At 52.6% G+C, this 19,366-nt stretch overlaps 1 protein-coding gene across 1 annotated transcript; it reads right to left on the bottom strand.

The window, feature by feature from the left end:
• Positions 1-843: 843 nt before the first annotated feature.
• Positions 844-13,671, bottom strand: HTR3A (5-hydroxytryptamine receptor 3A). Its single transcript, NM_001193169.2, has 9 exons — positions 13,602-13,671; positions 11,176-11,342; positions 9,747-9,791; positions 8,510-8,619; positions 6,926-7,095; positions 3,973-4,133; positions 3,455-3,665; positions 3,131-3,352; positions 844-1,142 (listed from the first exon to the last, which is right to left on the bottom strand). Exons 1-9 carry the CDS (start codon positions 13,669-13,671, stop codon positions 844-846), a joined length of 1,455 nt encoding a protein of 484 aa, NP_001180098.1.
• Positions 13,672-19,366: the final 5,695 nt, after the last annotated feature.

Here is a 19,366-nt window from a genome sequence, read left to right as displayed (position 1 = left end):
AAGAGGCCATGAGTCCACAATGGTAACAGGACTACGTAGACCCTTCCATCATCTTTCCAGGGGATTACAGAACTGAGCATCATTCTCCCCACCTCCCCACTGCTAAGTGTTCCTGGTTCTGATCTTCACACCTTGAATCCCACCTCCAATTGTCTCCTTCAGAACAGCCATTTGGTCACCTCTTAATTCCTTGGGCCAGAAAGTACCAAACATCTGAAACCACAGATAATTCCCCAACCTCATTACCACCGGTAACTTCAGATCTCATCTTCCATCTGCCTGGATGCTGACAAAGGGTCAATAAGAGAGTTTAGGGATTCATCGCATTTTATTACCTCCTTCATCTGATGGGTGTTCAGGGAAGTGGCCACCGGTGAGCAGGGAGACCTTAGGGTTGGATGAACCTAATGCAGAGTAATGAGGTCCATGTGGCAGAGAGCTGGCTTACCTTCCACCTCAAAACAAGGCTGAGGGGGTGAGCAGAATTCCAAATTGCCAGTTCAGGGAAATGCCCGTGGGGAAACTGAGGCTTGATGTTTAGACAGAGTGAAGTCAGGCCATGTGTGTGTTTCTTCTGATCCAAGAGTGTGTTTTAAAGCCATAATGGGCCTGTATGGGAGTGGATGAGGATGGAAGAATCTTAAACACCAAGTTTGGGGGAGGGAGAGTGAAGGCCCTGGTTTGGGACTGCTGAGATGCATTGGCGCTGGAAACAGGCAGGAACTATATATGTGCCTTGAGAACATCACTGGTGCCCCTTGGCCCTGAAATTCCCCCATCCCCATCCTAACAAGTGCCATCACCCCCCACTCCCCCCGTGGCCGGGCGCTGGGCTGGACCCACTCAGGAATACTGCCAAATGGACCAGAGTGTGACCAGGGTGATGCTGTAGGCCAGCACTGCCAGTAGGTAGATGCGGAAGAGCAGCCGGTCCAGCACGGAGCCCACACGCAGCCAGTCCCGGGCCACCTCTCGACTCCCCTCCCGCTTTTCCAGGAAGTGCCGGATGGAGGTTAGCTCCTGCAGCAGCCCGCGCACCGCCAGGGAGGCCTCCCGAGGTGGCGGGGGAGGGCTGCCTCTGCCCCTCGGGGTCTTCTCCAAGTCCCGGGGTCCCCCCAGATGGCTGTAGTGGTTTCCCATGTCTAGAAGAAGGACAGAGCATTGGCAAAGGAGGGAGGCCCAGCAGGCTCGTATGAACACTGGCCTTTACATTTCTAAGGCCTCAGACATTTTCACAACGTATGATTTCAGACCTAAAGAGTATGGAGAGTAACTTACATCTTTGGGTACCCACCGTCCAACTTAAGCAAATAAAGAAAGCCAATGCAGTTGAAGATCACTGTATATCCTTCCACCTTAGTCACATCCTTCATCCCTTCCCAGGTCAGCAAGACCATGAAGTTGATGTTTATCCTAAACACACACATTTTTTTTTTAACCCAAGGGCTTTCCCCAGCCATTTGATATCCATTATATCATTTGAACCTCCTGGCAGCCTCATGGAGAGGCAGCCTTAGAGTGATTACTAACCACACTCTTCACATGAAGATGTGAAAGCTCAGAGAGGTTAAGTGACTAGCCTGCGGTGACACAGCCAGACCATCATTTAATGGTGAGGCTGCCGAGGTCCAGGTATCTGGACTCCAAATCCTCTGCTTTGTCCACTACATCATATCACCTCCCTGCACTCCTCTCCATGACTTTGAATCCTTCTGGACCAGAAAATACACCTTCGGATCATTGCCTTCACCAGATGAAGAATAGAATTAGGCATTAGTTTATGGCACAAGCTCATGATGAGATGGTCTTAGGTTAACCAAACATCTTCTACAAAAGGCCAGGCCCTAGCCAGGACCCAAAGGAGGGGAGAAAGGTGGAGGGTTTAAAACACCAGCTTGGAGTCAGATGAGCCTGGGTTCAAATCATGCCTTCGCCAGGTCCTGGCTCTGTGACTTAGGGCAAGCTCTTTGGCCTCTCTATGCTTCTGTTTCCTCATTTGAAAAATGAAAATGAGGATCCTATTGGGTCACCATGAGAACAACCTGTGATAATGCACAGAAAATGCTTTGCACACATCTGGTAAAGTGCTCAAGAAATCAACAAACCAGTCACTACCACCACCACCGACAGAAGCATGAGGAATTTAGTATCCCTCTGTGCCCTGTCTCTCTGCCTCATAGGTGTTTGAAATTCTAAAGGGCCTGGTCTTTGGCTGATTCTAATGAGAGAGCGTTAGGAACCAGGCTGCAGAGTTGAACTACAGGAGGGTAGTTGTCCCATAAGTGCCTTTTGTTGTCATTGTTTAGTTGCTAAGTCATGTCCAACTCTTTTGGTACCCAAGGGACTGTAGCGCACCAGCCTCCTCTGTAGACCCCATGGAATACCCCAGGTAAGAATACTGGAGTGGGTTGCCATTTCCTTCTCCAGGCAATCTTCCCGACCCAGGGATCAGATTCGAGTCTCCTGCATTGCGGGTAGATTCTTTACTGCTGAGCCATCAGGAAAGCTCTATAAGTGCCTGAGGGGCATCCACTTGACCTCCCTTGGGATCCATCTCAGGTGAGGTCACCCTCAGCCCAGAGGTCTTAGGTTCTGACACGCTCAGTCTCTGGGATCCTAAACCCTCTTCCCCTCCACCCAGGCTGCTGCTGCTGTTAAGTCACATCAGTCATGTCCAACTCTGCGACCCCATAGATGGCAGCCCACCAGGCTCCCCATCCCCGGGATTCTCCAGGCAAGAACACTGGAGTGGGTTGCCATTTCCTTCTCCAATGCATGAAAGTGAAGAGTGAAAGTGAAATCACTCAGCTGTGTCTGACTCTTAGTGACCCCATGGACTGCAGCCCACCAGGCTCCTCCGTCCAAGGGAGTTTCCAGGCAAGAGTACTGGAGTGGGTCGCCAGTGCCTTCTCCACCCAGGCTGATGCGTGAATACAAAGTGAGGAAGGGGTTTGACTGATGTCTTTGGCTGAAGTCTGCCATGAATTCTCGGTGCAGGACGGTACCCAGTTTGCAGGCCCTGCCCAGGCTCTCTGGCCTGGCGAGCCCTCCAGAGAGTCCCCCACCGCCAAGTCCCTGCCTCCAGATCAGAAGTTCCCTTCCACATGGGACTCTCCCGTTCCTGTCTCACCTGAGCAGTCATCGGTCTTGGCAGCCTGGGAGGTGGCCGCGGGCCTCCGGGCTGTCGACTGGTCCCCTAGGCAGAGGAGCAGGGTGACTCTCTCAAGAACCAGGTGGCGCAGCCAGGCGGGCACCGGCTGCTGCAGGTCCTGTTTGTGTACCAGCCGCACAATGAGGATCGTCTCGGCCAAGCTGATCACCAGGAGAGCCATGCACACGACAAAGTAGACACCTATGCGCCCCGGGACGGGGCGGGGCGGGGGACACACACGGCAGGTAGGAGAGGCTCAGGTCCCTCGGCCCCAGGGACCTCTCCCCCAGGAGCCCGCCTTACCGATGAGCGGCGTGCCGATGGCCGTGGCAGGCAGCGTGTCGGACACGATGATCAGGAAGACCGAGTAGCCCAGGAGGAGCGTGATCTTGAAGGAAACTCTCTCACCACTGTCTGGAGGCAGATAGAAGCCCACAATGTCCACGACCATGAGGAAGATACTGGGCAGAAGCAGGCTGACCGCATAGAAGAGGGGCCGTCGGCGGATGACCACCTGGATAGAGAGAGGAGCTCAGGGGAGTTGGGGCAGACAGGTTCTGGAACCCCAGGAACCCCCCCTCCCCATCCCAGATCTTCTTGCTTCATGGAGCTTTCAGCCTGGACTGCTGAAAAATGTAGACAAATCCCATATACTGTCTCTGGATCAAAGCTCATGGCTGTTCAGGAAAAGTTAAGAGACAACGCAGCTGTGTTTCCCCAACCACTTTGTTTAGGCTGCAGGGCACCCTGGAGTTGGGAAAGGGCTACGGAGGTTCTTCCCCATATGCCTCATGAAGTCTGCCGTGGTGTGCCCCACTCACATAGAACTTCATCTCTGCGTAGCTGTCACTGCTTTCTATACTGAACTCCTGAAACTGGGTCAGCACCCCCAGCAGCTCCCACTCGCCCTGGTTCATGAAGACACTCCTGTCGAACTTCACCTTTTCAGGCAGGCGCCACAGGGAGATGTTGATGTCCTGGACTGAGACAGGAGAAACGGGGCAGCTTTGGAGCCCAGGCCAGGGGCATGCCATACCCTGTGAGGGAGGGGCAGCACCCATGTGGCACGACTCAAGTCTCAGCTCGTAGTCTTCAGCCTGTTTCTTGGCTGTAAGATGAGGTCATGGTGCACCCTGTACCTGTCTGTGCAGGGGGGCTGTTCAGAGGGGACGGGTCCTGGATGGAGACACAGCAAAATGCAAACAGCCGGGCAAACTATTTATTAGAATGCCTTCTCCTCTTTCTGTCTCTGTCTCCTTCTCTCTCTCTCTCACACACGCACACTCATACTTTCAAGCATTCCTCTAGGTTTCCTGTTAGAATTTCTCATGTAGGCAGTGAGCAAGAGGCAGCTTTTCTCATCCTTGCCTTGACAGAGCTGCCTGCCTTCATATTTATTTATTTATGCAGCTACGCCGTGCCTTTGCTTTGGCATGTGAGAGATCTTACACATGGCTGTGGCACGCAGGATGTAGTTCCCTGATCAGGGATCCAACCCAGGCCTCCTGCTTTGGGAGTGTGAAGTCTTAGCCATTGGCCCACCAGAGAGGTCCCTGAGCTGCCTGTCTTTAAAGGTGAATTAGGAAAATAAGCAGAATCCTCTCTTACAGAACAGCAGTTACACTGCTCCGCATCTATACTAGCGAAACAGATATGCATGTGCAGCAGAAGACAGCAGTATCCGTTGCAGCAAAATGCTGCGAAAGATCTAAATTCCCACCAATCAGGGAAATGCTAATAAAGTTTATGCAGTCCAAACCTTGAACTATTCTACAGCAGTCAACATTGATGAGGAAGAACTAAATCTGTACTAACTGGAAAAATGCCCAAGACTGGTTGTTAAGTAAAAAGACAGGTACAAGTATATATTGGAACACAAAACATTTTACATTTATGTAAAATAAAAAACCCATAAAACATTTCTGGACACTTTCCATAGATGTGTATGTATGTGTATGTATTCAAAGGCTGGAGAAGGATCTAGAAGAGCATATTATATAAAATATATATCAGTATATATATGTATATCATGATACTGATAAAAATTAAGTCTCGGTGTAGGGAGTTGTTGGTAAGAGTTTGAGATTGAGAGTAGAGGTCAAAAGTCAAAGATTATTTGCAATTATGACTTTTGTTCAAGGGAGTTACGTATTACGTTTGTCATTTACAGTTAATAAAATCAGGATAGCACTGGAGGATGCCTTTATGCAGCAGAGAGAGGCTCACTTCACTAGACCCTGAAGGCACCTAGCATGCGTCCACTCATTGGAAGTTTGCCAAGCATCTTCCTTTGTGCTAGGCACTGCCTGGGGAGCTAATCATGGCCAGAAATCCTGTCCCTGCCCTCTCTAAGTTTCCATCTGGTAGAGGAGTAGACGTTGAAATAAGTCTTTACAAATGAACAGAAGTAGAGAGAAAACAAGAGCCTATAAAATTGGGTGATGGAGGTGACTTGTTTGGGGGACGAATGGGGGTTTACTGAGTAACTGACATGGACACTGTGATTAGAAGTTGTGTAGAGCGACTTAGCAGCAGCAGCAGAGGCAGAAGGACTTTGGGCTTCTCTCTGGTTCAGACGGTGAAGAATCTGCCTGTAATGCGGGAGACCTGGGTTCAATCCCTGGACTGGGAAGATCCTCTGGAGAAAGGAGTGGACAGAAGAGAATCGTTACCCACTCCAGGACTCTTGCCTGGAGAATTCCATGGACAGAGGAGCCTGGTGGGCTGCAGTTCATGGGTTGCAAAGAGTCGGACATGACTGAGTGACTTCACTTTCACTTTCTTTCACTGAGGGACTTCACGGGAGGTCCAGTGGTTACGACTCCACGCTTCCAGTGCAGGGGCCACGAGTTCCATCCGTAGTCGGGGAATTGTCCCTAGTCCTGCTGCAGGTGTCAGAGGGCAGGAGGGGCGCCAGAAGGAGGAAAGGAGAGGAAGGGGCAAGGTGTCCAAGGAGAAGCAGCAGCATGTGAGTACGGGAAAAAACAAGGGGTGCTGGGGCCGGGAAGGCAGGCAGCTGGGCTGGGGACTGAGTGGCAGGGGAAGCCCGAGTGGTGTCTGTGCTCAGAGGCCTGTAGACCAGGTAAGAGCTGGATCATGTCTCAGGAGGGCTGGCGAAACTCTGAGAGTTTTAAGTCGATAGAGACATGATCAGATTTGCAGGACTTTTCAATTAAAAAAATTGGGGGGAGGGGGGCCACACACATGGGATATTACTTTCCCAACAAGGGATGGAACCTGAGTTCCCTGCATTGGAAGCTCTGAGCTTTAACCACTGGACTGCCAGGGAAGTCCCCAGATTTGCGTTTGCATAAGATCTCTCTGGCTGCTGTGAGGAGCATGAATTGGTGTGGGGGTGGGGACTGGAGGGGATGAGAATGAATGGGGATGGACTGCTGGGAGCTACTGCAATAACCTGGGCGGGAGATGAGGGTAGCTGGCACTGGGGGGGAGGGTCCATCAGTGAAGAAGTGGGTAGATTTGAAAGACACTTCCTGCCAGATCCTACTTGTGACTTGGGAAAAGCATCATCCCTGACCAAGCATCTTGCCCTCAGTTTACACCATCTCATTCCATCCTTAGGACAGCTGAGGGAGGCGACGAGGGTTACACGGTCAGTGCCATTTAGAGGATGGGGAAACAGAGGCTGAGCAACGTGAACAAATAAGAGGTGAGCGAATTGGAAAAGGGAGACTACATCCCCAGGGGTGCTCCTCATGCAGGCATCCCTGGGCCCCTACCTGTTCTCCCGCCTCCCAAAGCCCCTGGACTCACTGGTGTGCAGCCAGCTGGTGAAGGTCAGCGAGCAGTTCTGTATGTCGAAGGGGAAGTTGTAGATGTCCAGGGTACAGGCGGTCATCACCTGGAGGGGCTTGTAGTTCTGGACCTCGCCGTGATGCCGGACATAGACATACGGGATGTTTGGAGACTTCCCCACGTCCACACTGGCCAGGGAAGAGGGGTGGGTTTGGGGCTCAAGAAGCAGGCCAAGCCCTGGATGTCAGAAGGTCTCTGAGCAGCTCGGCAGGGGAAGAGATGCAGAGAGGGTCCAGACAACAGGACAACCTGGCAGTTTTGTCTGGCCTCGGCGTGTCTAAGCTTCTTATCTTAGGCTTCCTTACCTGCCATCGCCAAGGCCACTTTTCAAGCAGTTAAAGAGCATTTCTCCTTTATTCCCCTGGCAACCTAGCCACAAAATGCAAGCCAGGAGTCCATGGACCCCAAAGCCCCAGGCCATAAGAAGAACACCCAGCTGTCCCCCACATGCCGCCCACCCGGGATGGGCAGAGCTCAGTTCCCAGGATCGACCGCCTGGTGGCAACAGGCAGGCTTGGTGGGAGAGCAGACCCTTGGGTTCCATCCCTAGGAATCCTTGAAATTAAAACAATCATTTCCAGGGGTGGGGGTGGGAACAGAACTGGAAAAATCATTGAGAAGAATTAGGGCAAGTAACAAAGTCCTGTATGAGCTCATCCCACTCTCTTTGGGCAGACCCCAGGCCGAGCTCCCCCAAGGGAGCCCTGGAGCTAAGCCTGGGGTCCTGAGCCTGTGGCCTTCTGTGGCATCAGGCTGAGAGACAAGAAGTCAAGGCCAAGGCTACTTCAGTGTTGAAAATGGAGATCCAGCCTGAAACTAGAGATCCCCAGTCCCTCCAGACTCAGCTCTGCAGGGAGTGAGGCTCTCAGTCAGCTGCCTCCCTGAATTGTGAGCAGAACCCCCTGGACATGGGCAATGCAGTGGGTACTGGGTGGAGGACAGCTGGCCCCCACCACCTTCTCCTTCCATCTGTCTCCCCAGCCATCTTCCCAGACCTTGGATTCAGAAGCCCAGGCAGTGGAGCCTGAGGGATGGGGAGAAGGAATGTTGGCTGCTGGGAATAAAGGCTGGTGGGACCTACTTCATCCCAGGGTGCAATCTGTGCCCACTCAGGCACATGTGTGGCTTGAAAGTTTGAGTGTCTCCTGGCCCCAAGTCTCCTCTGCCAACCATCGCTGGCACTTTATTCCTTTCAGAAATATTCCTGTCCCCTTTAAAAACACTGTTCCCCACTAGACTATTATGACAATGTGGATTCATTCACTGGCCTCCTTTCTCCCTGGAAAGGGATCCTTGGGTCAAGGAGAAGAGCAAAGTTTCAGCATCAGACATAGAAAAAGGGGAGTTTTTAAAAGAAAAGGGAGAAAAAGATAAAGGGGAACGAGGGCCCAATGCAACTTTACCTCCATTTCTGCAGGTCTGGTGGAGCATCTCAAATACAACAGCAGTGATCTTGTCTCCTGACCCCCTGCCGTCCCCAGCACCGCCCCCCCCCCCGCCCCCGCCGCCCCTGGCTGCCACGCGTCTGATGACAGTACTCACAACTCATTGATAAGGATGTCTGGGACCCAGATGCTGTCTGTGGGGATGGACAATTTGGTGATGTTGTCAAAGTCCTCAGGGTCCCACTGGAGAAACTCATCTGTCCAGTACTAGGAGAGAAGCAGGAATGATCACGGGTGACCCAGTCCGTCATGGGCAGGGCGGTCCGCAACTCAGGCCAACTTCACCGCTCAGAGCCCAAGCAACAAGGGGGGCATCTTCTTGGGAGAATCTGGGTGTCAGTGGCACCCAGGTTACTCAGTGGTACCCAAGAATCCCTTCCCCTCTGCACTCACACATCCCTACATGCGAATATATACAACACAGGCAGATGTAGCCTCTCCCTGGGGAAGGTATCCAGTCATTTCTAATATTATAAACCACCTAGCCATCAACTGAGGTATGTGTGCTAAGTCACTTCAGTCATGTCTGACTCCTTGCAACCCTATGGTCTGTAGCCCACCAGACTCCTCTGTCCATGGGGTTTTCCAGGCAAGAATACTGGAGTGGGTTGTCATTTTCTCTTAGACAAATCCCTTCTTGGGTCTTGATGTACACATACATAGACAGGGATAATGGTATGCACCTCACAGGGTAAGGTATGGCTATAGCTAAATCTTGATCAATGCCTCCCCCACTCTCTTGCCAGAACGACTGGTCTAAAATGTAAATGCCACCGTGTGGCTCCTTTGCCTCTGAGTCCTCCTTGCACCCTGCCTGAGCGGTGCCCATCAGAAGCTGGAGGAGTGGGGAAATGGCTGGGGATAGGAAGATTAAGTGATGGGATCATCCTGTTTCAATCACCCTATTTGGTTGTCATCCAATTTGGCTTTCATAGAGGGAAGAACTTTCTAGCAATCAGAGCTGTTTGAAAGCAAAGTGGCTGCCTTCCGAGCTGCCAGTCACCGAGGTGTTTGATCAGGAGAAGCGGGACAAGCGCTTGCTGGAGAGGCTGTGAAAAACCTTGGAAACCGGGGAGGTTGGGGGATTTCTCCTCCGCTGATCTTTAAGCCGCCTCCCTTTTGCAGTCCTGAGGTTAGAGGGGCCCAGATCCAGGAGACCCCAGATCTCATGAGCATGCCTCTCCCCTCCCCTCCTCTCCCCTTTCTTCCCCTCCTTCCCTTGCCCAAGGCCTCTTAGATTCCCAGCTCCTCTGAGACAGAGGTGCGCCCTCAGCAAGGGTTGCCCACACCCCAGTCCCAGGAAATGGGGATGGGGGAAGGGCTGGTTTGCTCACCTGCCGATACCAGATGTAGGTGGTCAGGACCTGATTCTTCTCATCCTGTGGAAGGAACGGGAGCTCGGCAAAGGCGGCCCTGTGGGCTGGGAGCCCGCCTTGCACACACCAACCCCAACAGGAGCTGCTGCTCTGTGAGCCTGCTCCCTTGAGAATGAGGAAATGGGGTGGGGAAAGGGGCCAGCCAGGAAAAAATCGGCCTTTTACTAGGACACACCTAGGAAGAAGTTCAAGGATTTCTTTTTTAACATATGTGTGTGTGTGTTCACACATATATGTCTTCTATTATCTTCTATTCAGTTGTGTATATTTCACATAAACATATATAATATAATAACATAATAAAAGATAATAATAGAAGACATATATAATGACCGTGAAGAAGGCTGAGTGCCAAGGAATCGATGCTTTTGAATTGTGATGCTGGAGAAGACTTCTGAGACTCCCTTGGACTGCAAGGAGATCAAAGAAGTCAATCTTAAAGGATATCAACTCTAAATATTCACTGGAAGGACTGATGCTGAAGCTGAAACTCCGATACTTTAGCCGCCTGATGCAAATAGCTGACTCTGGAAAATACCCTGATGCTGGGAAAGACTGAGGGCAGGAGAAGGGGATAACAGAAGGTGAGATGGTTGGATGGCATCACCGACTCAATGGACATGAGTTTGAGCAAACTCCGGAAGCCTGGTGTGCTGCAGTCCGTGGGGTTGCAGAGTCGGACACAACTTAGCAACTAAACAACAACATAACAACATCATATATATGTATGTCTGTACAATTATATCTGTACGTATGTATCTACACCTATTTCCTACCTTAGCATGAAGTCAAAAGGTACAGACCCACATAAAATGAAGAATTCATCACTCTCCCTCCCTTCCATCCAATTCCCAATCTCCCTTTTGGAAACAGCCAGCTGACTCTAGTAGAGATGGCCAGAGAAGTCAGTTCTGCCCACCCTACCCCAGGGCAGCACCTGCATCTCTGAAGTTGCCTTCTTCTTTATCTCAGCCCAGCATCCAACCCCCTCTGCTGGGCAGTGTATCCCACCCTACTTCAGCAATTGATTAACTGCTTTATTTATGATTAATTCTTCAACCACGATTTAGTAACACCTGCCATGTACCAGAGACGTGTGTAAGACAGTGAGGGTGTAGAGGTGAATAGGATGGTCTGCACCCTCACCCAGCTCACCTAGGGAAATGTGATGTGTGAAGAACCACACGTACGCACAACCCGTGGGCCGGAGGGTGTGGGAGAGGCAGCTGTGCAGGTGACCCCAGTTTTCAGTTTGGGGAGCATCCTGAGCTGTGGTATCAGGGCTCAGGGGCTATGGGCAACCAAAAGCCCACCATAGACTGCGTCTCACATGGTCTCCCACTCAGAAGGTCCACCCTGGAGCAGGGCAGTGGGGCCGGGCGCTCACCACGCTGAGGATGGCGTAGACAATGACGTCGATGGACACAGTGGTCGGTGTCCTCCAGTCCCGCACGGGCCGCACGCCCTTCTTGTAGTTGGCCAGCAGGTGATCTGACAGCCGCAGCAGAGCCGGCCTGGAGGCGTTGGGGGGCTGGGGGTCCCCCCTGTGCTTGGCTGGGAAGGACAGACAGCGCAGCCTGAGTCTGCCCCAGATCTCTGGCCCTGGTTTCGAAGCTAGTAAATGTATCCCCACTTAATCCCACCTCCCAGAACTCCCAGATACCCCCACAGACTGAAATTCCCATCTCCGGAGCGTTTTTTTGCCTACAGAGGTTCCTGCCAAAACCTAAAGGTATTCACAAGGGGTAGCCCCAGCCCCCGTTAATATGAGAAAGGAAGCTGGGCTGTGAGAGCAGGTGGCACAAGGCAGGTGAGGTCTCGAGTTGGCCAAGGATGAGAAGGGTTGAGAGTTGCTGCCCGCCCAGAGGAGGTGGGCCTCTGGGGCCTGGACGAGGGGCTCTGGGAGCCCAGGGAAGCTGGCCCTGGCAGGAGATCCTAGAGAGTGTGGCCCCAAGTGCACAGATTCTAAGCCCAGCGGTCTGCAGGGTGTCAGCCTCAGCAGAGGTCAGAGCTCAGTGTCTGCACAGCTCACGGTCCCCAGGACCCCAGCCCTCAGCTGACGAGGAGAGAAGGGTGGGCACCCAGCGAACGCAGACATTCCCTCTCCGACCTGCAAAGCCCACCCCAGGGAGAGCCCGTCTGCACGCTCACGCGAACTCCCGAGGAGTCCTTGCTGGGCCCCCTTCTTAGTCTAGCTTTCTGGGCTGGTTTGATGGGGTTGGGAAGAGGGCTGGGGTGGGGTGTGGAGGAAGCCAGTAGAAACCAAGCTGCTCCCAGATCCAGAGGCCTGCAAGGATAAAATCGTGAAACCCCACACCTAGGCCCTCGCCCCGCTCTGCGGGGATTTCACAGGAGCGCCTCAGCTGTCTCTCTGGGAAACAGTAAGAGCATTTCCTGAAAGATGCCAGAAACACAAAGGGGAAAGACGGGGTTAGGGGGCATTCTGGAGTACACAGGGCGCTGCTGGGGGCGGCGGGGGGCGGGGCCTTTCACAGCCCAGAGCCCGGCAGGCCAGGCTTTCCCTAGACAAGCCTGCTTCTTCTCCCACCTCATCTACCCTGCGTGCAATGCCTACAGCAAATTGGTCCTGCAGGTTCCCTTTCCTGCCCACCCCACCCCCGCTCCCCAGTAAACTTTCAGAAAAACAACAGCAGAGAGAGAGGGGAAGATGAGAGGATGTTTACTGAGCGTCCCCTTTGGGAATAATACCAATGAGCACATCGTTCATCTCAGTATCAGCCCCCTGGGCCGGCTGCTACCAGAGCCCACGTTACTGATGAAGATGCCCAAGGCTCAGACAGGCAAGTACTGTGTCCTGCAGGCAAGGGAGCTGGGATTCAGACCCAGGTCCCTGCGTATCTTCACTGCACCAGCAACAGCCCAGGTCTTATCGTCTGGGATTCTGACCAGACTGGGCGCCGCAGACCTCAGGGCCAAGGACCAGTGCTGGGAGGGACAGAGCTCCCCTCAACCAGACAAGCCCCAGACCACAGTCGTCACTCACAGCCCGGGCCTGCTCGTCCCACTGAGCTACCCGCAACGACACGAGGAAAACCATCGTGCCCCTAAGCCCTTCAGAACTGTCCATTTAAGCACATCCTAAACTGTGCCCGCCCTGGCTTCAAAGAGCTCTGGCTGGAGAGAAAACCTTCCCACGAAGGGTGGAAGTGGGGGATGACTATTGTCTGCAACAAAGGAAATAGATTCTTTTGTGGCTAAAACTCCTCATATCCCCAGGAGGCGGGAAAGGATGGGTGAAGGAATGCAGAGAGAAGTTTGGTGCTATCTGAGCTGAGCCCTGGAAGGAACTTTTCTAGAAGACAAAGGCCCAAAGAGCTTGTGCAATGAAAGCAGTGAAGTCAGGGAAGATGACATCTGTCCTGGTCTCTACTGCTGCGGAGCTGTGTGACCCTGGGTAAAATCTACCCACCCTGGACTGCAGCATTCCCGTTTATAACAAGAGAGAGGGGATCAAGACAGCTCCAACTTCCCTTACAGCTGTCCTTCGATGAGTCTGGGGGCCCGAGCAAAGAGGAGAGGAGCCCGCTAAGCATTTCCCACACAGCAGGCTGTGCCACGCCCCACTCTGCAAGCTCTGCTCTCACCCTTTGCTCGAGATGCCCAACTTTCTAGCTGTATCCCCAGGGCGTGGAAATTCCCTCTTGCCCACATGCGGTAAGGTCCCTGACTTTCCTGTTGCCTCACCCACTCCAAAACCCTCCTTCCTTCAAATTTTGGAGGCGCTAAGCATCCCCTGCCCCACCTCTGTCCTCTGCCTGCCAGGTGCTGCGTGCTGTCCCACCGTCTCCTTACCCTCTCCCCATGGTGCCAGCAGCGTGGGCAGAAGCAAGCCGAGCAGCGCCCGTGGCAGCCAGGGCAGCATAGTCGCTTCTCTCAGAGCCGCCTTCAGGGTGAGCGCTGCGGAGGACCAGCCTGCCCGCTGCGCTCCACCAGCCTCATATCAGCCAGCCTCCCACACCTCCTGAGGCTGCAGCCTTACGCTGCCTCTGGCCACCAGGGCTGGGAAGCCGCCAAGTTTTCCTGCAATCAATCCTTCCGCTGGATCAGGTTTCAGGGCGGGGAGGGCAGGGGAGGAAGCCCGCCAGGCTGATGTCACGGGGCCAATGGAGCTTAGTCCTCCCGTTCAGCCAGGTGGCCTGGCCAAGTTCCCCAAGGAGTAACTTGGGGACAGAGGGCTGCAGGAGCCCCTGGAGCAAGGGGGCAGCCTGTCTGTTGGGAGCCGCTCTGGGCTGCTGCCTTCGCTTATGCCCCTCGCTAGCATTGAGCCAGGGCTTTTCTGGTGGCTCAGCTGTAAAGAATCCACCTACGATGCAGGAGACCCGGGTTCAATCCCTGAGTCAGGAAGATCCCCTGCAGGAGGGCATGGCAACCCACTCCAGGGTTCTTGCCTGGGAAATCCCATGGACAGAGAAGCCTGGTGGGCTATAGTCCATAGGGTTGCACAGAGTCGGACACGACTGAAGCGACTTAGCAGCAGCAGCATTGAACTGGGGCAGAATGGGGTGAGGTAGGAGAAGCAGGAGGACCATGCTCTTCCTCCACAGGTGACACCGTGTCCCCAGCTAAACAGGTGACTGCGCATCATCAGTAAAGACCAAATATACATTTAACTGCTCCCCAGACACACCTAACCATTGTCCCTAAATGTCCCATTCTGTGTCCTTGGGGCTCCCTGTATGAATCGGTGAGGCACCCCCACTCCCCTGTTTCTTGCTCCAAGTCCTGGCCTGTATGTCCTGGGGGCCCGTGCCTTCCACCGAGTCAGGCACCCCCGCCGCCTGCCCCCGGAGACAGAGCCGGGAAGGTAGGAGCTTCAAACACTAAACTTGTTCTACAAGGGGTAGTACCAAAGCTGGAGGGAAAATACGGCAAGAGGAAGATGAAAAGAAGCAGAAGGTAAAACTGTAGAAAAGACCTGGAGAAGAAGCGGGAAAAGGAAGGAGAAAAGGAAAAGATGGGGAAATTTGTAGGAAACAGAAGGAAGAGGAAAATAGAATTAAAAGGCAAGAAGGAGGGGGACAAAAAGGGGAAAAGAAAAAAAGGAGGAGGAGGAGGAGGAATCAGACGCAGCAGGAAGATGCTGAGCCCTGAGCCCAGGGGGGCCTGAGTGTAGCTGTTCCTTCCGGAATGGGACCCTGGCTCTTGGGGGTTGGGTGTGGATCACCTCGGGACAGTGAAGAAGCCTGGAGACCCCGTCCCACGAGCCCACATTGCTGCAGTGAGCTCCTGGGACCCTCCGAGACTGCCCTATTGTGTTGGGAGCAGGGGAGAGCGTGTCATGGGCACAGTGTGTGCATTTGAAAATTAGCTTCTTAGGTAACAGGATTAGAGCGAGCTGGGCAGGCCACAGCCTCCGATGGAGATGTATTGCCCATGCGTCTCTCTCTGATGGAGCAGCAATCAGGTTTCCCCTGAAGAAATTTCCTATTAATGGATTTGATGGCGCGCCAGACAAAGGGAGTTGGAGCCGTGGCCAGTGGCGGGGTGTAAATTGCCTCCGATGAAACCGTGGACTCACTTTTGCCCCTTTTAAACAAGATAAGAATTAGTGCGAGGCCTTGATGAACTCTCCTTGGCCAGTGGCGATGAGGGATAAACAGAGGCCTGGCTAATTCGATTCCTGAGCTCTGCCAGTAGACGGCCAGGCTCCTCCCAGGGAGCGGAGGCAGACACGCAGATGGCAGCTGGCCAGCGTGGGTCATGAAAAGCTCGGAGGCTGCAGGGCCCAAAGCCCCGGGCTTCCTTTGAGTCCGGCTGCTCCATGCACCATGGGAAGGAGGACTGTTTGCACACATGTGTCTGGAGCTTTCCACCCTTTGTTGTACTGTCTCATGACTTACCCCTGATTGCTTTTCTTGCTCTCAGTTTCCAGGTTCAAACACTCCAGAGTCCAGAGCGCCTCCAGGACTTGCCTCAGCTCCTAAAGCTAGTTACGGATGGAGCTGAGATTCAGCTTTTCCCATTACAGCTGCGTGTTTCCCATCTTCCCCAGTAGATTTTTTACTGGTCTGTAAAACTTTTATCACCAAAGAGCCTGATCTTTTAACACCTATAAACCTATAAAAATTCTGCAACAAACTGTAACATCTGGCCCCATTAGGGGCCCACCTGCTAGAGAAGGGCCGGGGCAATCGTGTGGCTTCTCACCATCGTCCTAAGTGGGAGATACAGCTTAATACTCCCCATAGCCATGAGGAGAGAGATTCAGGAAGCCCCACGGTTGGTTGGACACTCAGGCTTGGCACTTTACTGAGTCCCTGCTAGACCCACCCCTCTCTCCTCTGGGGGAGCATTGAAACGAGCAGAACCCTATGGGCCTTGCCCACCATGTCCTCAGCCTGCGTTTTGACTGTGAAAAAGCTTCAGCCAGAGAATAAATTTAATCAAAAAAGCGAGAAAATGCAGAAACAAGGGAAAATAGTCCAAGACTAAGTAGTCATACCTTAGTCGTTAAGCATAGTCAATGACCTTTCGTTCCTCCTCAAGGGCTATAGCAACAGAACAACAACGATACCAAGAGCTATGGATAATGTTCTGAGCCATATCCATGAGCTGGCTTATAGCTACTGAAACCCCCACCAGGTGGAAGAAGTTAACTACACGATGACCAGACTGCTAGCTGTACTGCCACAACTCTGAGAACTGGCCTCAAGGAAATGGGAACAAACGGACCTTAGAACTGAAGATTAATTGTACTTAAAACAATCAAGATGATTGATGCTGGTCAGACTACCGATGACCAATTTCAAGATGACTGTCAGAGCTGGCTGTGCGGTTTGTACATGTAGCCCCCACCCCAGCCTATAAAAACTCTTGCCCATTGGTTGTGATGGCTGGGGTGGGGGTGCTCAGCCTTTGAACAGAAGTCTGCCCTTCTCCCCAGGTGCCACATCCAAAATAAAGCAAACTTTCCTCTCCACCAGTCTTGCCTCTTTATTGGCTTTCGAGCGGTGAACAGCTGGATCCCACTTTTGGTTATAGCATGGGGGCAGCCTTTCTACTACCCAGTTCTGGTGACCTGACATACTTTGGCATGGAGGCTGGGCCACTTAGGGGTTGTCTGCTCATGGGAAGGGTGGAAGCCAGGAGGATGGGAAGATGCCTGCCTCAGTTTCCCTAGTCCCCCTGCCCAAAGAGGCAGCAGTGGCCTTTATAGGGAGGAGAGTAGAGGAATCGCATTCTCAGACACTGGAGGGTCTCTTCTGTCTTGGTCTTTCTTTCCTCGATGTCCCATCCCATCCCGCCATGACCTGTTCCCTAATAAGGACCCGATCTGATCCTTGGAATGGCCTGGGCCTGGCCGCCAGCAACAATACCTGCTATTTATCAAGCATTCTATGTGCTAGGCACTGTGCTAAGCTCTTTATCGTATTTAATCCTTACTTCCTGTGAAGAAAATATTACTCCCATACTGCAGGTGAGGAAACTGAGGCACAGAGAAGTTAAGCAACCTTACATAGCAATTAAATGGAGAGTGTGGTATTAAGTCTTATAGACTCAAAAGCCTGAGCATTTAACCACCTGCTTGCACAGGGTCCCAGAGCATCTCTTTGAGATCCAGGCTGATGGGACTCTGGCTCCAATCCCTGGAATGGATGGGGATCCTCATTCTTACCTTGATGAGTTTTGTTGAAAAGCTAAGCTCCAGAGTCTACTAATTAAAGATATTTTTATTGAGGAGTATCATAAGTAAGAATATATAATGACTTAATGGACTGTGAAGTGTACCATTTTCACCACTACAAAATGGATTCAAAAATACCACACACTACCATTCAGGTCCCAGCAAAGCCCATTTCTGCAAATGTCAGGTGTGGGCTGCACAGTGAATGTGGGACTAGTGACTTCTGCAGTTCCTCCTCATGGTATGAATGTGATGCTAGAGAATTTTACATATAGATAATTTTAGTTATTTTGGCTGTGCTGGGTCTTCCTTGCTGCTCGGGCTTTTCTCCAGTCGTGGCTGCTGCTGCTAAGTCGCTTCAGTCGTGTCCGACTCTGTGCGACCCCATAGACGGCAGCCCACCAGGCTCCCCCGTCCCTGGGATTCTCCAGGCAAGAACACTGGAGTGGGTTGCCATTTCCTTCTCCAATGCATGAAAGTGAGAAGTGAAAGTGAAGTCGCTCAGTCGTGTCCGACTCTGTGTGACCCCACAGACAGCAGCCCACCAGGCTCCCCCGTCCATGGGGCTACTCTCTAGTTGCGGTGTGTGGGTTTCTCATTGTGGTGGCTTCTCTTGTTGTGGAGCATGGGCTCTGGGGCTTGTGGGGTTCAGTGGCTGGGGCGCCTGGTCTCAGTACCTGCAGCTCCCTAGTTCTAGAGCACAGGCTCAACAGTTGTGGTGCATGGGCTTAGTTGCTCTACAGCATGGGGGATCTTCCCGGATCAGGGATTGAACCCATGTCTCCTGCACTGGCAGGCGGATTTTTTACCACTGAGCCTCCCAGGAAGCCCAATGCTAGAGTTTTTAAATTTATTTTTACTTATTTATTTGGTCAAGCCATATGGCATGGGGGAGTTTAGTTCCCTGACCAGGGGTCAAACCTGTGCCCTCTTCAGTAGAAGCACAGATTCATAACCACTGGACCTCCAGGGAAGTCTCTAGAATTCTTAGAGTCTAATATTATTCTGTAGAGTATGGGCAAATGGGAGTGAGGCTTCATTAGAAGGATGCGGTTATTACTTGGGTCCTGCCACCTGGGGAAGAGGCTTTTTCTAGCCCTCCAATCAGACAGGATGGAGATATTGAAGTAAATGCACACGGGGGATTTTTTCTGTCTTGATCCCCGAAGGTCAAGATGAACAAGGATTTGTTCCTAGGAGGTGGCTGCTCGTATTTGCCACCTTCCACATGCAGACAGGCAAGAAATAGGAATGAAGAAACCAGGCAAGAGGCCTGTGAAGTTTAGTGTTTCTCTGGGACCCTGTGAAGCTACTGCGGGGCACTAGGTCTGGGAGGACTGAGCACCCTGTGCCCCCAGCACAGTGTCTCAGGCTTCACCTACCCTTTTGCTCGCCTCCCTCATCCCTTCCCTTAATACGCACTCATGTGGGACTCCTCCACGCTAAGAGGAGAAGGAAGGGACGTCGCTCCGTGTGCGTGGTGGCAGCAGCAATGGCCTGAGAAGGAAGCCCTGAGTTCAGTGAAGCCCAAGGGACCACGATGGACTGCTAGAGTCCCCTGCCTGGAGATCTTTCTGCTTCTCATCTTCGGAGATCAGTGACTCGTTTTCACAAGGGAGCTGGTAACCCTTCCCACAAGCCTTGGTGGGGGAGTGGGTCGTGGGTGTGAGAAACAGCAGAGCAGGCAGCATCGTCTGGCACAGAAGGATGGAGGTCTCACTCAAGTCCTTGCGAGGATCCAAGAAGAGGATGGCCCAGCCTCTTGAATATGTCTCCTACCTAAAGATGAAACTTTCCCACTTCTCTCCCCAAACCTCCATCAAATTCCAGCCTTTTTACTTCCTTGAGCTCAAAGCTCATCTTCTGTACCCGCTCCCCCCGCCCCTGCAAATAAAGTCATTTCTAGGGTGGTCTCCAGGGTAGAAGGTCATCC

The sequence above is a fragment of the Bos taurus genome, chromosome 15 (genome assembly GCF_002263795.3).
Source record: "Bos taurus isolate L1 Dominette 01449 registration number 42190680 breed Hereford chromosome 15, ARS-UCD2.0, whole genome shotgun sequence".
Taxonomy (NCBI): domain Eukaryota; kingdom Metazoa; phylum Chordata; class Mammalia; order Artiodactyla; family Bovidae; genus Bos; species Bos taurus.
The sequence above is the reverse complement of the archived record's forward strand: the minus strand, read 5'-3'. Positions and strand labels throughout refer to the sequence as shown.